The 21074-nt window shown below is 40.2% G+C and overlaps 1 protein-coding gene across 1 annotated transcript in view; it reads left to right on the forward strand.

The window, feature by feature from the left end:
* The first annotated feature begins 335 nt into the window (after positions 1-335).
* The window catches only part of EIF3H (eukaryotic translation initiation factor 3 subunit H), an 84367-nt gene continuing 63628 nt past the window's right edge, over positions 336-21074 (forward strand). The window contains exons 1-2 of the mRNA XM_037154149.2: positions 336-494; positions 19436-19592. Of these exons, the coding sequence (XP_037010044.1) occupies positions 363-494; positions 19436-19592 (289 nt within the window). The 5' untranslated portion in view covers positions 336-362. The remainder of the gene's footprint in view (positions 495-19435; positions 19593-21074) is intronic.

Raw genomic sequence — 21074 nt, forward strand, 5'->3', positions numbered from 1 at the left:
GCGTAATGCGAGTTAGTGAAACTCTTCACAGTTTGCGAGGTTGGGAATTGGGATTAACCAAAAATTAGAAGTGAATTGTAATGTTATTATGACCAACAGCCTAACGGAGACTAAATGTAAAATGGAAAACATTTTTAAAAGCCTACTTTTTGCTTAAAGCTTCCTACGGTGAAGCTTCAACGCGCAAACCACTCCCTCGGGGAAGTAGGTAGGGCTGGAAAGGAGACCGGAGGCGGGGCCTACTCCGGCCTTTGCTTCCCCGCCCCACCCCTTGAACGTCGCACCCCGCGTGACGTCACGGGAAACTTGTATTTCCGTTTCCGATTACTCAAGTTTCTCTTTCTTCCTGTCCCACTGGAAAGATGGCGTCCCGCAAGGAAGGTACCGGCTCGGGCACCACGTCTTCTAGCTCCAACACCGGTGCGGCCGGAAAAGGCAAAGGCAAAGGCGGGTCCGGAGATTCGGCAGTGAAGCAAGTACAGATAGATGGCCTGGTGAGTGCGCTGCCGTCTCCCGGGGTCCACGTGGGTAGCGTAGTACCCAGCCCGGACCCGGCAGAAGCGCTTCTCAGCAGCCTCCCCTCTGGGCTAGATGAGGCTGGGCCAAGGTTTTCTCGGAAAGTCCGCCTTTTGCATCTCCGCGTCTTGTTCTGGAGAAGCAACAGCCTTCCCTTTCATCCGACGGGGGAATTGAGGGCTGAGAAAGGGGACCGAATCTAAGGGTGGGACAGTTTCTCCGGGTCTTGTTTTGAGATGCTTAGGAGAGCGGATTTGCAGGAAGAATTTTTTGGGAGACAAGTAGGTGACCGAGGTGTCGGGAAGGATCTAAGACTTTAAAGCTTTTGGAAAGGGAGAGAAAGGTAAACTTTATTGCTTTCCTGGTGGGATGTGACATCCTTAATTCCCCCAGTGGAGATATACTTTTGCATTTGTTCGTTAGTGCTTTACCTGAAACCGCGTAATTGGAATAAACAGCTTTTGTTTTGGCTGCTGCTTTACACCTCTGTGAATGTCAGGAGTGCCTCAGGATTTGGGTTTAGAATTCCTAATATCTGGTCTTTGCTTGACTAGTGTAACAGGACTAGTTAGAATCACACCTTTGGAGCCAAAGTGCTTGGAATTGAATCTCACTTCTAGTTGGCTGAATGACACTGGACAAGTTACCTAATCTCTTTATACCTTATTTTCCTCATCTGAGTTGAGTTGAGGTTTAAAATTGGCAGAATATGTTTCAATAGCTAGCACAGTATCTGGGGCACAGTAAGTTTCCATTTCCTTTTAGCTGCCATTGTTATTATTTGTAAATAGTTATAGTAGTAAACTGTCTTTAAGGTCCCCTCTTTTGGCTCTAATTATTATTTATATTCTGATAACTCCTGGATTTATATTTCTTGCCAGACTTGATTCTTGAATGCCACTCTTGAATACTCAGCTCCCTGCTTCACTGTCACTATTTGCATAGGCATTTCAAGTTGAATGTGTACAAAATAAAACTAGTGACTTCTTTCATCCCTCCTGCTCATTGGTATTACTTTAGTCTCGCCCGTTTTAGTAAATGGAATTACCATCTACCTATTTAAATAAATCACAAACGTAGGCATTAACCTATATTTCTTCCCCAACATCCAGTCCCTCAGCAAATCCTATTGATTCCACCTCCATAATATATCAAATTCACCCACTTTTCATCCAGGTGCCCTGATCATATCCACTTAAAATGCAGACTTCTTACCACAGTCTTCAGGGTCTGGCTACTCTTGTCTCTTTCTGCAAACACCTCATACTTTTATTTTATGTAGGCTCCAGTCACGATGACTTTTCAGTTCTTTCTTTTCCCTGACTGAAATAGTCTCTCAAGTATTCCTCACTCTTGACTTAAATGACACCATCTCAAGAAAGGCCCTGTTAAAGTAGCCTCCATCACTCTCCATCACACCACCCTGTGTTTCCTTCATAGGGTTTTTTTTTTTTGGTCTTGTCTCCTCCACCAGAATGCTAGCTACTGAGGGCAGGCAGGGACTATGTTTTTTCACTTCTTACTCCTTATACTGAACCTGCTAACTGAGATTAGTAGAAGAAATGAATGAATGAATAAAATATCTCATTTTATTTTTATGCTACTCTTAGTTCACATTCTGATAATCTTCTGTAATAAATTATTTTAATGGTATCTTGAGTTGTTATCTTAACCTTCTTCAGTCTATTCTTCATACTGTTACTAAAACATTCACTTAATGTGGAAGTTCAGATCTTGGTAACTGTCTTTCTAAAATGTTTTCAGTGAGTTCAAGGTTCACTGGATGTTGCTCTTGCTTTTGTCTTTAGGTTTAGTTTCTGGTATTTCCAAGCTTCCTAGGAACTGTAATTCTAGCCACACAGAACAATATATTTGGTAAGCCTGATGTTTAACTGCATTTGTTCCTGGCACCTTGATAGTGGCCAAGGCCAGTTTTTCTTCTTGTGTTCTTGAACTTTTTCTTACCTACATTTGGTTCTATTCATCAGTTCCTTTGTTTCTTTAACATTTCCTTTTCCTTAACATCTTAACATTTTCAAGAGTTTTCCATATGTTCAGATCTGTCTCTTTACTTAGCACTCTATGTGGCAGACTTAGTCCCCACTTTTTCCCTCTTGAAGTCCATGGTTAAAAATTGTCAGTATTAGCAGTCTTCCACTATCAGAATCTGGCACCACCAGTTTCCAGACCTAGTTTTTTAAAAAGATCATTGTTAACATTAACAAAGAACTGTAAAAAAAAAAATTGAAATGCCATCCATTCAAAATGGTGTCTATAGTACATAATTTAAATAGTTACAAAATACACATCCAGTCGCCTGCCATTCAGCTTGAGTTATAGAACATCACAAATATCTCTGAAGCCCCTTCTTGTTTCATCCTTTTCTCCCATCCCTTCTCCCCTCCCTGTTATCACCGTTGTAATCTTTGACTCATTAATTTCTTGTGTTTTTATAGCTTCACCATACAGAGTATTCCTAAACAATTTTAGTTTTGCCTTGTTTATATTAATAAATATGGACAAAGTAAAACATAATATGTTTTCCTATGTCTTGAATTATATATATACATATATATCTCACACCATGATTGAGATTAGTCCATTCTAGAGGGAGCAGTTGTAATTTGTTCATTACTACATAGCATTTCATTGTATGGACTGTTAATGGACAGTTACATGGCTGTTTTCCTTGTGTGACAATGGTACCTCTCAGTCATCTTTTAATTGTTCATTCCATGAGACAGGCCAGTGTGTCTTTTGCTTTACCCTGCCCAGAATCAGTGTGTGTATATCCTTTTGGAATGGAGGAGCAGATTTTCATTGTGGTCAGGTGGTTTCATTGTTCCTAGACAAAAATCAGGCTAATTCTTCCTGTTGAACTTATCATGTAAAACCCATTCTGTTTTGCAGTTTGAATCTTACCTTTCTTACATACATTATACTTTTGATACTTACGAAGTATGATCCATGAACCAGCAAGACAAGCAGAATTGGCCTTGATAGCTTGTTAGAAATGTAGAAATGCAGTATCCTAGAGTCTCAGGCCCCTCTCCTGCCTAGTGTATCAGGTGATTTATAGCATATTAATGTTTAAGAAGTACCTCTGTGGTCTACATTGATCTCTGACTTTTAAGATCCTCTTTACCATTTGTTTTTAGCCTCCAAATGATGGCTTGTAGATGCTGTTTCCAAGTTTGATTTAAGGGTAGTCTTTAAAACAGAACCAAGACTTTTTTCCTTTTGGATAGAAGAAAACTCCTATTGTATATTTTGTGCAGAAATGCCTCATGTTCAGTTTTGCTTTGAAGGACCTTGTTGAGAGGGCAAGAATTCCTCCCTCTCTTTTAGTTCTTAGAGGTGGACTAATAATAAAACAATGAAATCGACACAAGAAAACGGAAATCGGAGAAAAACTGATTTAATACCTGTGCACGGGAGAATCACAGTAGGATGCTCTGATCGTAAAATGAGGCTCAAAGAGGTAATTGAACCAGACATCTTTTAATATTTTTTAGACAGACAACAAATTTGTGAAGAATTGACAGGACAAGAAGGTCAGTGCTCAGTAGAAAGAATCTAAGCAAGGTTTGGGTATTCATTAGTGAGGGATCTCAACGAAGTTTGGGATCCGCTAGTAAATTGGTAAAGTGTTGATAGACGCACCCTGGCTCTGGATGTGTCAGCCTTTGTGATAAGGTTGTCTCTCAGCGGTCCTGGAGCAGGGAGGGCGCCTTTCACAGGGGAGATTTATCTCCTGCACTCAAGGAGACTGGCGGGGGCAGGGGTGTTAAGGTGGCACCCGCTGCTCATCAGGCGACCTTAATGCAGAGTAATCAATATCCCATTGTGGGGTCTTTGCGGGTGGCCTGTCTCAGACCCCAGCAGCCTCTTCAGGAGAAAGAAGGCCGGCAATCACCTCCTGCAATTTCCGTGGTATATACTTTTTATAATGGCAAGTTGAAGCCCTTTTAATTTATTAAACAGTTTAATTAAACACAGCCATTACAGTAGATACTCATGATACACAAATCAAAATGCAAAAAAGAGTGTGTAGTGAAAAAGACTCACTCTCCTCCCTACCTTCAACTAACATTTTCTCAGAGGCAGCCATGGTTGCCCTTTGATATTCCCTCCCGGTTGTGTTTTAGCATGCATGCCTCCTCTTACGGACACAGAAACCCTAAATTACCTTAAGACCTTTTTTATTTTAAATTTTTAAAAAGATTTTATGTATTTTTAGAGAGATGGGAAAGGAGGAGGAAAGAGAGGGAGAGGAATCCACTGGTTGCCTCTTGCACTCTTTAGTGGGGACCTGATTCACAACCTAGGCATGTGCCCTGACCAGGAATTGAACCAGTGGCCTCTTAGGCCGGTGCTCAGTCCACTGAGCCACATTAGCCAGGGCAAGATCTTCTAATCATGCAGTTGACCATGCTGCTGCTATTTTGGAGGGGGTGAGGTGGGGAGGGGTGGGTTTGGGCCACATGAGTGGAGGAAGTCAAAGGTGCAAAATTCCAAGTTATGAAATAAGTACGTCTAGTCAGTACTGTCAAGCATATTTGAAAGTTGCTAAGAGAAATCTTAAAAAAAATACTGTAACTGCATGATCACTAATGAGATGTCAGAAGAAGTCAGATTCAGAGATAGAAAGTAGAGCAGTGGTTGTCAAGGCCTGGGGGAGGGAGCGGGGGCTGTTCGGTGGGTCTGCTGTAGGGTTTCAGTTTCGTGGGCCGAAGGTTCTAGGGACCCCTGCACGGCAGTGTGGGTGTGCTTCGTACTCAACTGTACACACAGGTTCTAGGGACCGCTGCACGGCAGTGTGGGTGTGCTTCGTACTCAACTGTACACGCAGGTTCTTACGCTGGTAAATTCTGCGTTGGTGTTTTTTTAAAGTAGTACTTACAAATATATGTAAACTGCTAATTTCACAAATATTTCAGATTTCTGACCAGATTTTTTGGTTTCCTACTAAGGAGTTCGAGGGAAGTATTCATTTTTCTAGTTGCTGTGTGTCTTTGAGTTTGCTCTCCAGAATTCATGTGTTTCTGGAGAGGTGTGGTGAGTGTGCGTGTATGTTTTAAGTGAAAAAACCCTAAAAATTATATAGGAGGGGTGGGGTCTGGCCCTGTGGGCTGGACTCCCCAAAGTATGCCAGAGTGGGGGGGCCGGCCGGAGGCAGGGGTACCGCGGTTGAGGGCTGCCAGGCCTTGGTGGCTGGCCCGCAGACGAGAAGCAGAGGGTGGGCACACCTCCCTGCCCCTTCCACCTGGAACTGCCCGAGTTCTTGGAGTGCTGGCTCTCCAAGAAGCTGCTCAGATGCTTCTGAATTTCATAAACTCCATATTAGGAAGAAGACAGCTAGCTAATAATAGTTTTGAAGTGTTTGTTTGGTATGAGAAAGGAAAGAAATTTTGTTGCAGTTTAAGCCTGTTTATCACTCATTTTATTTTAGAAAAATTACCTTCCAGGTACATGTGGGAAAATTGGCAGATTGCGTGTTGAGTTGGTAAAGTAAAAACTTAATGTTATTGAATTACATGTTATTATCAATTAACATTTAATTGCAGTTATACATTTGTGTTTGATTGCATCATTGTATTTTCTCGTGACTAATTTTTGTGAAGAAGGCAGTGCAATTTTTGGTGAACTTCTTGTGGCTGCATTGCCTCCCCCCCACCATTTCCCAGCAATTATTAGTTGATTTAAGTTTAAAATTATGGCCCATCAGTGAACATTAGATCCAAGACAAAAATAATGAAATATGCTCTTTAACTGAAATGCTATAGAGGTGATATTGATTGGAGCACTGTAACTAACCCCATATGTGTCAGGGGCAAAATATCTTTTTTTCCCCTATTGAGGTCATTTAAAATTCTTTCATGTCAAAACCCAACAGCAGCAATTTAAGTCCTGTTTGTTATTTGACGTAGCCAGTTACGAAATGGAACCCCATCCCACTTGAGCCATAAAATATGTTACATTTAAGACTAATGCTGCTCTCTGCTTTTCAAATTTACATTTTGACAATAACTACCTTCTGTGTTCAGTGTTAGAAGAAATGATCTAGGCTTAACCAAATAAGAAAACTGCCAAGTTCACAGATCAGTCATTGAAAAATGCCAGAATTCAGTGAAAGTCTAGATACTGATTGTACAGACGTGCTGGGGGGCGGAGGGGGGGCTCTGGGGCACTGCAGGTCCTTTGAGACTGAAAGTTTACAGTGAGAGCCGTTCTTTGACGGGGACCGCTGTGAGGAGTTCAGGCTGTGGACCTGCCCTCCCTGGTCCGTAAAACCGGAGTCGCGCCTGCTGGCAATCACGGCTCCTGCCTGCTCCCCAGCGGGCCGGTGAAGTCTGGGCTCTGTCTTTTCATCTCAGACCTTAAGGAACTCTTGAAGTGGAAAGGATAATGGTGTTTTTAAGGAAACTTGCATGCACACATGCAGAGACATATGTACACACATACATGCACACATGTATAAACATACACATGTACAGAAATCTGTTTAATCTCACTTGACTTTTGAATACATATTTTAAAAATCTTGTCCTGAAACCCTCTGGCTGTTATGAGATATAGCTCTAGGTCTATATGACTGATAATCTTCAACAACAATAAAAGTTTGATGTCAGGTAGTTGATTTTTAATAAGTCTTTAATTAAGTTCCATCCTCTGAGGAGTAGACTCTGAGCTTTGTGGGGAGACAGGTCTCGGTGCCACGAGGGCACCTTGCACGCTCTCGTCACTCAGTAAGTGGTTGTGGGATAGACGAATGGGTGAGGAAGTGAGATTAGGTGGAGTGTTTACTGTGATAACAGCAGTTGTAACTGTTTACTGAGCAGCTAACATGTACCGAGGAGTCAATACGCACTGTGTGCTAGGTACTTCGGACGTACTAATTTGCGGTCAGGCTGTACGTGAGTACTGCCTGGTCTCTACAGGAGGTGGGTGAGGTGAGATAGGGCAACTCGCCGAGGGCCATGGAGCTCATACTCTCTTTTGGGTTCCTGTACCCGGCCTCTCAGCAACTGTGCTATAGGATTTTCTGTTGTACAGACCAGAGATTCATATTGGTGTATATACTCATTAGAATTAATCTTAAGCTTTTACTAGTTATCTCTCTCCCTTGAACATTATTTTTTTCACAAATTTTAATTGTAGAGTTGTAGTGTTCTCGACAACCAGTGGAAAATAGCAAATCCAGGTTTGAATGTTGGGGCTTCAGGTGGGCTCACTCACGGGTCAGTAATTCACTGTTCTTACCTCTGTTTTATGGAGCTTTTGACTTAAAGTGGGTGCCTGCTGCTGAAGTTAGTTTGCTTTTATTCCCGTAACAGAACAATGTTCAGAATAAAATCCAAACAGAACGGTGGTCTGACCCCAGCCTACCAGTATGCTTTTCATACAGAAACAGTAAGGGGTCATAGAGAAAACCGTGCAGTTGGTGCTCTCACCCACTGAGTTAATCTGTTGGAATAATTTGGAGAGACTTCCTATCAGTGACATAAATTCAGAAGTGTTCGACTATGAAATCCGAATGGTCAACTTTTGCAGTTGGGAGAAAACTGTCTACCTGCTTATGTTACAAGTTCTATGAACCAGGGTTACCCAACGTGTGGGCTTTGGGTCAGGAACCGTGCTGGTCTGCACGAGGTGAGCTCAGGATGGAGGTGAAGCATGTAGACTCTACAGCAGTTTGATGTTGTTGTCAAGGCCAAGGGTGTGACCTCGGGGCTTGTTTTTTTCTGATTTTGACTAAAATACTGATCTGTCATGGACTGGAAGAAGATGAGTTTTTCATCATTGATACCTTGAGAAGCACTACAATAAATGATTTTCATACCTATTTTAGCTAATAGCATCTTCCTATAATCAGAGTTTAAACTTTTAACAGAACCGTATCTGAAAGACTATTGTGATCACAAAATACTCAATTTGCTTTTTATTAGTTTTAGTCATAAAATGTTTTAGTAATTTCAGCATTACTTTATCTGTGAGCTGTTTAAAAAGATGAGCAGGTCAATTCAGCCTGTTTACTCCAGTCGTTCAGTGCGGGCTGCAGTCTCGGAGCATCGCCATGAACTCAGCTTTCTTTGTAAAGGGCTGTTAATAGTGGTAGCGGGTTTAGTTCTGCACGGTGAAACTACTGTGTCCCCTAATCGGTTCACCTGGGCTTTCAGCAGATCCTTCTGTGTGTGTGACGGGGACAGTGGGAAACCCGCTGCTTTTTGTGGCGAAGACTTACTACTGTCATCAGTTTGCACAAAGTTTAAATTGATAGTTTGCTGATTTACAGTTGGCTTAGGTTAGGCTTCTTCTCTTAAACAGATCTCTTTGTGTGTTGAAAACCAGTCTGTATGCCCAGAAGTTACTTCTCTTCCCCCGGTCGTGTGTACATAGGCATATTTTCTGGTAATTTATACGTGCGTGCAGCAACGTGTGGATGGAGCTGAAGAGTCATCACATCCACAAGAGATTAGAATTTCAAGTCCCAGTGCCCAGGCCTATAGTGTGTGGGTTTTCGCTCTTTCTCCTTTCAAAGCCACCTACTCTGCTCATATAGTTTTTGACATGCACAAAAGAACTTGCTAAAATAAAGATATATTCACATCACTCTGTCAACTCAGTAGTAATGTCAAAAAAGGAAATTATATTACTTTGTTCTTGGTGCAATTCCATGTGGTAAATTGCAGTGATTGGTGTATTTAAAAATATTTTCCTTTAATTTGTTTATCTGATTTTTAAAAAGTAGTAATACATGCTTACTATAAATAAGTGATATAAGATTCATAAAGAAATGTCCTTCCGTACTATGTTTGTACATACAAAAATAAAAGCACAACTGCATGTATATAGTAGGTTTTTAATATTTAATAGTATTTTTTTGTTTGTTTTTTTATTTTATTTATTTATTTTTAATAATTGTACTTGAAAAATAACCAAATAAAATTAATAGTATTTTTTTAATTCTCACCTGAGGATATGTTTTACTGATTTCAGAGAGAGAGGAAGGGGGAAAGGGGAGAGAGACATCAGTGTGAGAGAAAAACATTGATTGGTTGCCTCCCATATGTGCCCTGATTGGGGTCAAACCCACAACTTGCATATGTGCCTGGACCAGGGATTGAACCCACAACCCTTTGGTGCATGGGAGAATGCTCCAACCAACTGAGCCATCTGGCCAGGGCTATTACTGTTTTTAAAGCGCTTTCTATAACCCTTGGTTATGGGCCTCTGGGAATCCGGCAGATGCCCGTAAGTACAGCAAAGACACATAATATTGCAGTGATTTTAGGAGGTTGTGGCCTTCAGGTCTGAATATTTGCTTTTAATCCTCACACACTCTCGGGTCTGCTTATTAGTGTAGACCTTTGGGTAAGGTGGGTTTTTTCCCTTTGAACCTTTATTGGTAGTGGAGAGTCAAACACTTAAACATTTATCCATTTTTCTAGTGAATTAATTTTTCATAGCCAATTTTTCTAGGCATCTTTAATTATCTATCATGTAATGACATTAAATTCTAAAATACATTAAAATAATAGAGAAATTCTACATGTTATACTTTTGACTTCTAAAATTATATAGTTTAACTTCATTACCTAAGACTATTATAAACCTGAGGTAATTGTGTTTATAGACATGTATCAGTTTGTGTTTACAGACAGATATAGAAGATACATATTATACATAATGTAGAGATACAATGTAGGAACTTCCTCCAGTTTCTTACAGTATTTTGGAGGACTCTTGAACTCTGAAACTGAGAACGAAATTGGGGTGGGTTGACCTACAAATTGCATCTTCATCAGGCAGGCCTTAAAGTGTGCATAGTTTTTTAGGGTTAAAATATTATTTATTCACAATACAGTCCACTCACTTTAAATGCACAGTACACTGCACTGTGCTTGTTTCAAACAAGTGTATGATTTCCACCGTATTGTCATGTAAAGTGAGAGCTGTCTCACCCAAAGGGGTGTGCCCTGTGGTCAGTGCCCTCCCCTGACCTTGGTCCCAGGCCACCCCTTTCCAGGTTGCCTTTTCTGAAATTCCCTGTAAATGGAATCACACAGTAGATAGCATTTTGTTTGACTTCTTTTACTGAGTATAATGTTGAGATTTTATCTCTGACATTGCATTGGTATTTGTTCCTTTCTATTGCTGAGTAGTAACCCATGGAATGGGTGTACTGTGGTCGGTGTGTTTATCCATCTACATTTGGTAGAACTTTGGATTGCATTTAGTTTTTGGCTACTTTGAATAATGCTACTATGAACATTTGAATATCTCTGTGTGGATTTTTTTCTCTCTCTCGGGTAAATCTAGGAACAGGAATTTGAGTCATGCAGGAAATTTATATTTAACTATAAGAGACTGAAGTTATTGTTTTTTACCTTCCCACCAACAGTTTTTAGGAGCTATATAGCTTTTTGGAAAGGTCTCAATCTCCACTTCCTGAACTCGGATAAGTTTAAGACCCTGTCTCCTGACCCAGGACAGAGATTGGGTTGCAGCCCAGCTCCTAGCTCTTGGGGGTTGTATCTTAAGTCTTATGTTTCTTTGCTCACTGCTGCATTAACTCACTCAATATACTGTGCTGCTTCATTCATCAACAGAAATTACATAAAATTGCTAGTCTTGAATTATGTGATGATACCTTACATAGTTGTTTCTGCCAGTAGTTTGGGTTTATTATATAAACCAGTGATTTTAGTAAAAACATGAAAATGTACTACTTCCACCTAGTGTTCACCCATCCCCAGGCCTTTGTGTCCCCTAAAATATAACTTGTGTACTTTATGAACAGCAAAAACTAGCATATTTATTTAAACTAGAGGGTCTGACAGAGGTAAGGCCTGCTCGAGTGTGGTTGGCAGGGCAATAATATGGGCGTACTAATTTGTAGTTTCAATTTGAACATTTCACTTAAAGTATCATATGGTGTGCTTGAGTGTGATACTGTTATGTTACAGAATGACATGCTTGTGATTTTGTAATAGAAGATTTTATAATAAAAAGGGGCATTATTTATGCCGGACCCTGTATTAATTACAATCCATAGTTGACGAATAAAGTCTTCACCCAGGTCCTCACAGGGCTGACCGCTTCTTCTTCAGTTGTCTGCTCGGGCATTATCTCAGAGAGCGGCCTCTCCCGGATCACACTCCTCAAGGTTACTTCCCTCCTGTTCCCCTTTTTATTTTCTTCATAGCACTTTTCAGTCTGTTAATAGAATAGTGGTTCTTAAAGGGCGAGCATTCCCAACACTCTTAATAGAAGGTCTCTGAGGTGAAAACTGTTTTTATCATGTATTTAAACACTGTCGTTTGTACTCTCATGCTTTTGTTAGTGTTTAGCAGAGGTTTCCAGGTGCTACATGCTGTCTGATACAAAAGATTGAATGTAGAAGTAGATAAGAAAACCCAATACCTGCTATTAAACCAGACATAAATAAGGTTCACAAAAATGTAAAGCACTGTGATCTATCCTGATTAAAAATTGTTTTGAAAATGCAAGTATTTTACAAAAATGTAAAGCATTGCCAATTTTGTATCCAGATTCAGTTTTTGTTTTTGTTGTGGAAAACACTTATTTTTCATAAAAATAAAATGTATGTTAGTGTGTAATGCCTTTATTGTTGTTTAAAATAAGTATCTTGAACATTTTTCAGTTTGAATTTCTAATATGTAAATATCAGTATAAAAGTTGAGATCCTCACTAACTTTTAAGAGTGGTAAAGGGGCCTTTGACCAAAAAGTTTGAGATTTGCTGTTGATGAGCCCTGTGATAGCAAAGACCTGGTTGGTTTAGTTTGTGTTTGGTTTAGTTTTGTTTTCTCAGGGCCTGGCAGGAGTAACACCTTAAAAATCATTAACAAATAAATATCTGGATGAATGGATTCAAGATTGAATAAAGTAATTTGAAAATAGCAGAATTGTGATTCTAGACAGGGCTTCCAAATCTTTCTGTAATAACTGATTTTTGCAGATATCGTATTTGATAGAAAATTACTCTAAGGCATCAGGCGGCATAATTTTTATTTTGGACAGATTTAAATTGTTCCCTGGTATGGAATTGAAAGTTTTTGGTATGATTTTGTTAGAAAGGTCTTGGAGAGTCTGCTAAATGTTCCTATTTAGGGAGGATGAAAGATTTTATTCATCGTTCTTATTAACTCAAAGTTTCAGTTTATTGACCGCTGATATATAATTAATTTGGAAATTTTAGATTGTATTTTATCTTAACAATACTAAAAATACTTTCAGTCTTAGAAGTGAAACCCTTTCTTGCTTGTAGTCTTTTTAAAAAGCCTGACACTTTATATCCATGAGCAGATGAGTGGAGAACATTGGACCTTCCAACTATGGAACATTCATACAGTGGAATGCTACTCAGCTCTAAAAAAGAAGAGAATTTAACCCTTGTTAGATGGTTAACAAGGACAATATGGATGGACCAAGAAACATGCTAAGTGAAATAAGCCAGTCAGAGAAAGACAAATACCCTATGACTTCACTCCTGTGGAATCTAGTGAACAAACTAAACTACCATTGAAAATGGGGACAGACTCAGAGCAGGATGACAGCTGAGGGGTAGGGAGCTTGGGGAGTGGAGGGATTGAACAAAAAGGAAAGAGGATTCATGGACATGGACAAGTGTGGTGATTGCTGGAGGGTGGGGGGGAGTATAAGGGGACTAAATGGTAATGGAATAAATACAGTTTTAAAAAAAAGCCTGACACTTTATAAAATAGTAAGTTGGTTGGGCCTTGTTCGGTAGAGTGAAAGGCTCTTGGTTCTTGCCCGGTTAGGGCACATGCCTGGGTTGCAGGTTCAACCCCTGGTCAGGATGGATTCCAGAGGCAACTGACTGGTATTTTTCTACCTTTCTTGTGGTGGACCCTGTCCAGCAGAGTCCGCCTGTTGTGGCTGATGGAGAGAATGAATGCACAGGCGACAACGATCCTGTGGAGAGAAAGGGAACTGCAGGCCACTCTCTCAAGGGCAGCGTGCCCTGTGGATGCCTTGGCAACTGTCCAGGAGAGAGCGCCTCGACCCTTGCCTAGACAGGCTTTTATTGTTTTCCTCGGGTCTTACAGCAGAGAAAGATTTATTATCTATTACATAGAATATTATTGTCTACATTTTAGATACAGTTGTGAAAATGAAAACATGCAGAAGGGAATGGCGATGAGTTGATTAGCTCTGTCCTTGGGAGAACTCATACAGGCTTTGGAAGTTACCTGGAAGATAGACAATACACATTTGTTGTTTTGGACCAGGGTGATGGAGCTTTAGCAAGAGCAAGCCATAACAGTCTGTACGCATTTTCTAGGCCTGATTCCCACAGGAAAACTCGGTTCGAAGGTCTGGCTCCTGCCCACCACTTCGCAGCTGTAGGTTTTCCATACAGAGCTGAGTCACATTTGCCAGGCCAAGACAAACCGGTCCCCTACACTTTCTTCCCCTCTCTCTAAATAAAATGTTTAAAAAACAACAAATTTCAAAGAATCTGCTCTTTCAGATTGTCTGCACTGAATAATGATAATAGAAACAATTGGTTCCCCTAGTGCCATGATCCCCACCTTTTTGGCACCAGGGACTGATTTTTCTATCTCGGGGTGGGGCAGCTGGGACAGCAGAGCAGAACTCAGTGGAAGTAACCGCTCTGCCTGGTGACTGGCAGGCCAAGGACCGGTACTGGTCCACAACCCAGGGTTTGGGGACCCCTGCTCTAGGGTGATTTCAGCAGACAGGACATCTGTTTACTATCTTGCAGGATGGGATTCCTTGCTAAGATCTGCCCAACCTGTGAATGTGTAAACCTCAGAAAGCTGGGAGACAGCTCCAGAGACACCTAGTGTATGCATAGAACAACAAATAGTCTGCAGGGCAGATCAGGCAGGTTCATCTGAATATGACAGTTTGGGAGCTGGAGAAGGATTTGGTAATTCGATGTTTTGCCGGTCAGTTTCCATCCCTTGCTGCCTAATTTATAGAAAAATCTCCATTTACCCAATGGATTCATAGGATAAAGGAACTTGGTCAGCATTAGATTATAAGCAATCTTAAATAGGAGGCCAAGCCTGAAGCGTAGGTCTCCGCCACAGAACACTGAGTGCTCCTCAGATGGGATGTTGGCACTGCCTGCATGCTCAGTTCCGTAGGGTTTCTTCCAGGTAGGACCTGAGTACCTCTTATTAGGAGGTGATATGTACACATTTACAAACAAAATATTCACTTTTGGGTCCGTATTTCTCAGTGCACTCACTTTTCAGCAACACAGGGAATCTTAAAATAGGGAAGAAAAGTTGTGGTTTAATCAGTTATGTGCATTACTGTCACCTGAGGAGTTTACAACAAAACAAAACAAAACAAAAAGCCAGGCTGGTCCATAGTCCCTCATTAAAAGTTAGAATGAGATAGAACGATAGAATCACCTGGAGAATCTCAAACCCAAAATTGGAAGCTATAACCCCTTCCTTCCAAAAAAACCAAAACCAAAAAAATCAGTATAGGAATCCCAGCCCAGATCAATTAACTCTTTGTTTCAGAGGTTGGGTTGAGGCATCAGTCTTTTTGTTTGTTTGTTTTTGTTTTTTAAATACTGAGGACTCTTACAGTATGCACTCAGGGTAAGAACCCTCTCTGCTTACATCTTTAAGAAAGCTCCCCAGGCCATTTTGATAAGCTTGAGAACTAGTGCGGTTACAGAGCTGAGTGTGTGGGATAATTGATGACACTAACAAACGAAGGACCATATTGGAGCCTGTTTCTGTTCTGGAGAACTATTAAGCTTTCCCTGTATCTGTTTTAGTAAGAACAAGGAGCATGGCATCAGTAAACAGGATTAATTAAAAGTGTATCAGCACAGGTTTTTGTTGTTTTTTTTTTAAGATTTATTTATTTACTTATCTGTAGAAGGGAAGGGAAGGAGAGAGGGAGAGAAACATCAAAGTTTGGTTGCCTCTCGTGTATCCCCTGCTGGGAACTGACCCACAACCCAGGCATGTGCCCTAACTGGGAATCAAACCAAGATCCTCTGGTTCACAGGCCCACGCTCAATCTACTGAGCTATACCAGCCAGGGCTCAGCACAGTGTTATGGACGGAGGAGATGTGATTGGTTGGAGGGAGAAAACAACATGACAAAAAAATGGGACTTTTGCAGTGGAACATTCCCATCTTGTGGCTTGTGAGAATAATGCTGGTGATGATTAAAAGCTGTGTGCATTCTTGCAACTAACGAAAGTTTGATGCTACTTCCAGTGATCAGGGCAGAAAAATTAGGCCTCCAGCACTGATCTCTACAGTCCGGTCTTGGTCCCTGGCCCTGTAATTGGACACGGAACACCCGCCTGCTTCTGCAGCCTAGTGTCAGGGGTTTCTGTTCCACCTGCTGCCACCGCGTTCTGTCTGCTTTAGCCTTGGCGTCGTAAACACAGGGGCCATCTAAAGTTACTTGGTTGATGCGCAGTGCTGTGGAGTCAGAGTCGGATCTCACCGTTCTGATTTCATCTGTGTTAGATTACCTGTTTCCTCATCTGTCAGGTAAAGGGGGAAATAATACTACTGATTTCACAGAGTAGTTTTAAGAGTTAATCGAGCCATTGCATGCACTGAGAGGGGTGCTTAACATACCATAAGTGATGGATAAATGTTTACCGTCCATCAGCAGATACATTGTGGGTATCTTTTATGTGCCAGTACCTAGGGTAGGTATTGTAGATGTAAAGTAGCTCTTCATGAGCAAAACATTGATTTTATCACTTAGAAATACTAATAATGTATGGAACATTTTCATGTATATAGTAGATTCCTGGTTATTTAGAATATCAAAAGCCCTGTATGTCAATTAGTTGATCAAGAATTTCCTTTTGACATGTACTCTCAAGTTAGTAATGTAGTTCGACTGCATTATTTTTGAACAAAAGAATTGAGATTTTAATGTGTATGTAGGGAATAGAAAGGCCATAAAATGTCAAAATGAAGAATGAGTTGGCTTAGTTTTGACAAAAAGTATTTTTTCCTGAATGCTTTATCCCATCAGATTATATTAAAATGGCTACATTATACATATTCTAGTTGGAAATTATTTTAATCATCATCAAGCCTTTCCTGAAGGCTTACAGCTATAAATGCTAGAGAGAAGTCATCCCTTAGAAAAATATTGTCTATTGTTACTCTGTTTCTGTTGTCCCAGTTTTCCTCCCTTTGCCCTCCTCTGCCCAGCCCAGGAGAATTCACCCTTAAAATTGAAAACTTTTCCTGAAACCATCACCTCTGGTCCTAAGTTTGCCTTTCTAAGTGAGACGCATCCTGCAGTGCCTGTCACTCTTTGGAAAGTGCTCTTCGTGATGGACTCTCTCTGGAGAGAGATTTTAGTTCCTTGAACTGGCCTTGTCACAGGGTTTTAAGCTTTCTCTCGCCTTACTACCCTGTGTGTGTGTACTCATTCACGTTGATCATCTTCACCAGGTAGGTAGACCTTGGTGCTTTTCCCATCTCAGTTGGGTGCTGTTCCTGGTGAAGTCCCTTTGGCTGTGGTAGAGAACTGAGTCAGCCAAGCTGCAAAGTGAGAATTTCTCTGGGAGCGCAGCACTGCTGTCTGCACTGCTGTCTGCGCTGGTGAAGGTGGCATTGGCTTTGTGGGCAGCTTGTCAGGCTGCTGCGCTGTTTGGTTACATTGTGTACCCCCCCCCCCAATGTCTTTAACATTCATTTTAGTTACTAGAGTTGAGGCAGTGTTAAACAATGATAATTTGATTCTTTCGATATAATAAATTTTCTCCTTTTTTTTTTTTTTAACAAAGTAAGGTTTTGGTGGGGGAGCCTGGCATCTTCATGAAACTGCTGTGTCCTAGTCATCAGTACCCTTTTTGCACACCTGGGAGTCAGTTTTAGGTTTTGTCTGAATTTCTACACTAAGTCGATTTGTTTTCTAGCATCTCTCATTTACTTTGATTTTAATGGTGGTTCAGTGATTCCATTAATAGGGTTAAGTATCCAGGAACCTAAGCAACCTTAGAAAAGTTGGTAGGTGTCTTTGTAATAATTCTTTATATTTTGTTTATCCTTTCTTATTCATGTTTCTTCTGTTTTTTAAGTGTGAAAGTAATTGTCCTGGGCAAAGAGGTAAGTTGAATAGGAAACAGTTTTGCTTTCTTTTTATCAACAAAGTCAGTACTATGGATCATTAATTGAGCATTTATTATGTGGTACACCCTGTGCAAAGTATTTACTGTATATCACCTTATTTTCAGTAATAACAATGCCATGACATAGCTCCATTTTGCAAATTAGCAACCTAATACTCAGGAGGAATAAATAGTCTTCCCAAGGGCTCAGGTAGGAAATGCTGGAGGCTGGAACTCATACCCACACCTCTGTGACTGTTCCCCTTTGTATGTTTCAAGAAATGGAGAGGTCTTTGATACAGCATCGTGTGTGGTTTGTGCACTTTCTTGGCATTTCACAGTACTGCAGGGTCGCCAGTCTCATCAGTCGGTGTCTTCCCCATGAAGCTCTTTTCCCTGCTAACTACTTGCTGTCTTTACGAGGTCTGGATTTTTGGGTGTGAAATCATTTTTGTGTAAAGTATTCATCACAAATTTTGCTTCACATCTATTACTAACCCATTGTTTTATTTATTGAGTTACTGATAGGAATGCCATCTCCCTGTTTTTAAGATGTGCACACAAGCTTTGGAGCTTGACTTACTTTAAATCTTGGCCCTTCACCACTTCTTGGGTGTGTGACCCATAGCCATTTATTTAATTTCTCCCTGCTTCAGTTTTCTTATTTGTAAAAAAGAATATAGTAATACCATTCTCTTAAAGTAATTGTGAGAATTACATGATTCAATAATACATGTAAAATAATTAGAATATTGCCTGGCACATAATGTTCAATAGTTGTTACCTGTTGTCATTCATTAACTGGTTATTGATGATTAATTTTTATCAATTATGTATTTAAATGAAACAATAGTCAGTGAGATACTAATTATTATTTTGTTTGACTTTTTTCCCTCTGAGAACTTATTATATTTTACACTATGTTGACCTTTAGTCTTAAGGCGATGAGCTTATACTTAAATAATCATATTACTACTTTTAATAAATACTATGTGCCAAGCACTATTCAAAGCACTTTACGAATATTAACAACCGCATGTTGTAGGAATTTTTATTAATGATTCCTGTTACTCTGAACTTTTAAAATAATTGCCTGTTCAGCCTTGCAGTGGTTACCTCCTTATTTTTATGGAAATTTAATTAAAGGAGAGAGCAATATAAGAGTTGGTTACTTGGTGCGTCCTTCTGGTGAGAAAAATTAAGAAGTGCTGGAGGCTTGGTTCTCTTCGTGTTCACTGTTGTTAGTTCCCTCTGGTACACGCTCCTGCCGTTGCTTCCTCTGACTGATGAGGTGCTCTGTTCACCAACCGTCTTGAGGTGTTGGAACTTACCAGGGGAACGGCTCTTCTTTCAGGCATTAGATAATTGAAGTCTTTTATTTCTGTCTTATTGATGGTTCTACTATGTCAAAAAATTATCTTCCTGCAGACAGAGGTTAACAGGATCACTTCTGTAGTAACCTCAGGTTGAGGTGCTGTTGGTTGATTTGACTGGAAGAACTCCTGCGTCATGTAGGGAGGCTTGTCCTGAAAGGCATGAGTGCTGTACGTGGGTGTTTTAACATGTCTTCACACTCTGGGTGTTTCACATGTACATTTACACTGTGTGCGCTCTGCCGTTTGTGTGAGGGTAAAGAAAATGATTTGTAGGAAACTTAGTTAGTCCTGTGATACAATTTTGTGGGGTTTTGAAACCCATTAGTATGATGTATTTATTTTTTCTTTGAAATAAAGGAAATGTAAACTATAAGAATAGTGTATAAGCTCACTTCTGTCTTGTCTGTTAGGTGGTGTTGAAGATAATCAAGCATTATCAAGAGGAAGGACAAGGGACCGAGGTGGTCCAGGGAGTGCTTTTGGGCCTGGTCGTGGAGGACCGGCTGGAGATTACCAACTGCTTCCCCTTCCCCCAGCACACGGAGGATGACGCCGAGTTTGACGAGGGTAAGGCTTCTCATCTCACATGTGTCTTCGCGGTGCGCGCACGTGGTTATTAACATGATCTGTACCGTACCATTTGATTATGAATACAATTCTCACCATAACATTCGATGATCTCTTACTGGGAGCCTATCAGGCTAGCCTAGGTCACTTGATTTTTGAGTTTCTTGAAAAAATTATAAAATTCTCTGACATGAGAATGTGGATAAAAACTTCGTTAGTTTGGCCTTCACTAGTTTGGAATTTGTGATTCTCATTTGAGTAATTTGGGTAGGAGCTGTACTAATGTTGACCTTCCCATCATGAAATCCGCTTGGCAAATAACTTACATTGTGAAGGACAGGGATCATAGTTATGTCTCCAACATCCGTTTTCTTCTATGATATTTTGACTTAATGTTTTTGAAAAGATGCGTTATCTACTTCAGAATGAAGATTCTTTTCAAGCATTTTATTTTTCTGCAACTCACCAAGGGCAAGAGCAATAATCTAAAAGATTTTTTGAAGAATTTAGTTAAAAATACATTATTTGTTTGAACTCTCAGGGCTTATTTTCTGTATATCTTATTTTGTTTATTATGGTTAAAACACATAACAGAAAACTTACTTTCATAACCATTTCCAACCGCGCTATGGAGTAGTGTTAACTCTATGCAGGTCGTTGGACGAGAGATCTCTGCTGCTTTCTCATCGTGCTAAAACCGAACGCCACTTCCCTTGATCAGCTTCTCCCCCTTTTCTGCTCCTCCAGCCTCTGGCAGCCACCATCCTACATTGTTTCCAAGAGTGTTACTGCTTTAGGTGCCTCGTGTGTGTTGAATGATGCGGTGTTTGTCTTTTGGAGACTGGCTTGTTTCACTTACTGTTCTCAAGGTTCATCCATGTTGTAACACATGAAAGGGTTTTCTTTTTTTTTTTTTAAGCTTGAGTAATATTGCATTGTGTCTGTATGCCACATTTTTTGATCCATGTATCTATTGGTTATTTCTACCTCTTGGCTATTTCGAATAATGATGCAAATATCTCTTCAAGGTCCCACTTTCAGTTCTGGGCTATATACCCAGAAATAGGATTTGTTGGATCATATGGTAGTTCTATATTTGTTTTTTGTTTTTTTTTTTTTTGAGAACTTTTCCCCTAGCAGTGCTTAAGGGTTCTGATTTTTCTACATTCTCTTGAACACTTGTTATTTTCCATTTTTTATAACTTATTTGGGGAAATGTCTATTTAAGTTCTTTGCTCATTTCTTAGGATTTTTATTGTTGAGTTGAATGAGTTCTTTATATATTGTGGCTCTTAACCCCTTGTCATCTGTATGGTTTGCAACTATTTTCTCCTATTTCATAGATTGTTTTTTCAGTCTGTTGATTGATTCCTTTGCGGCATAGAAGCCTCTTAGTTTGATGTAATCTATCTTGTCTGTTTTTGCCTTTGGTGTAATATCTAAGAAATCATTGTCAGACCAGTGTTTTGAAGTCTCTGTCCT

Source organism: Artibeus jamaicensis, unplaced genomic scaffold (assembly GCF_021234435.1).
Source record: "Artibeus jamaicensis isolate MK-2021 breed Jamaican fruit bat unplaced genomic scaffold, CSHL_Jam_final scaffold_916, whole genome shotgun sequence".
In the NCBI taxonomy this organism is placed as follows: domain Eukaryota; kingdom Metazoa; phylum Chordata; class Mammalia; order Chiroptera; family Phyllostomidae; genus Artibeus; species Artibeus jamaicensis.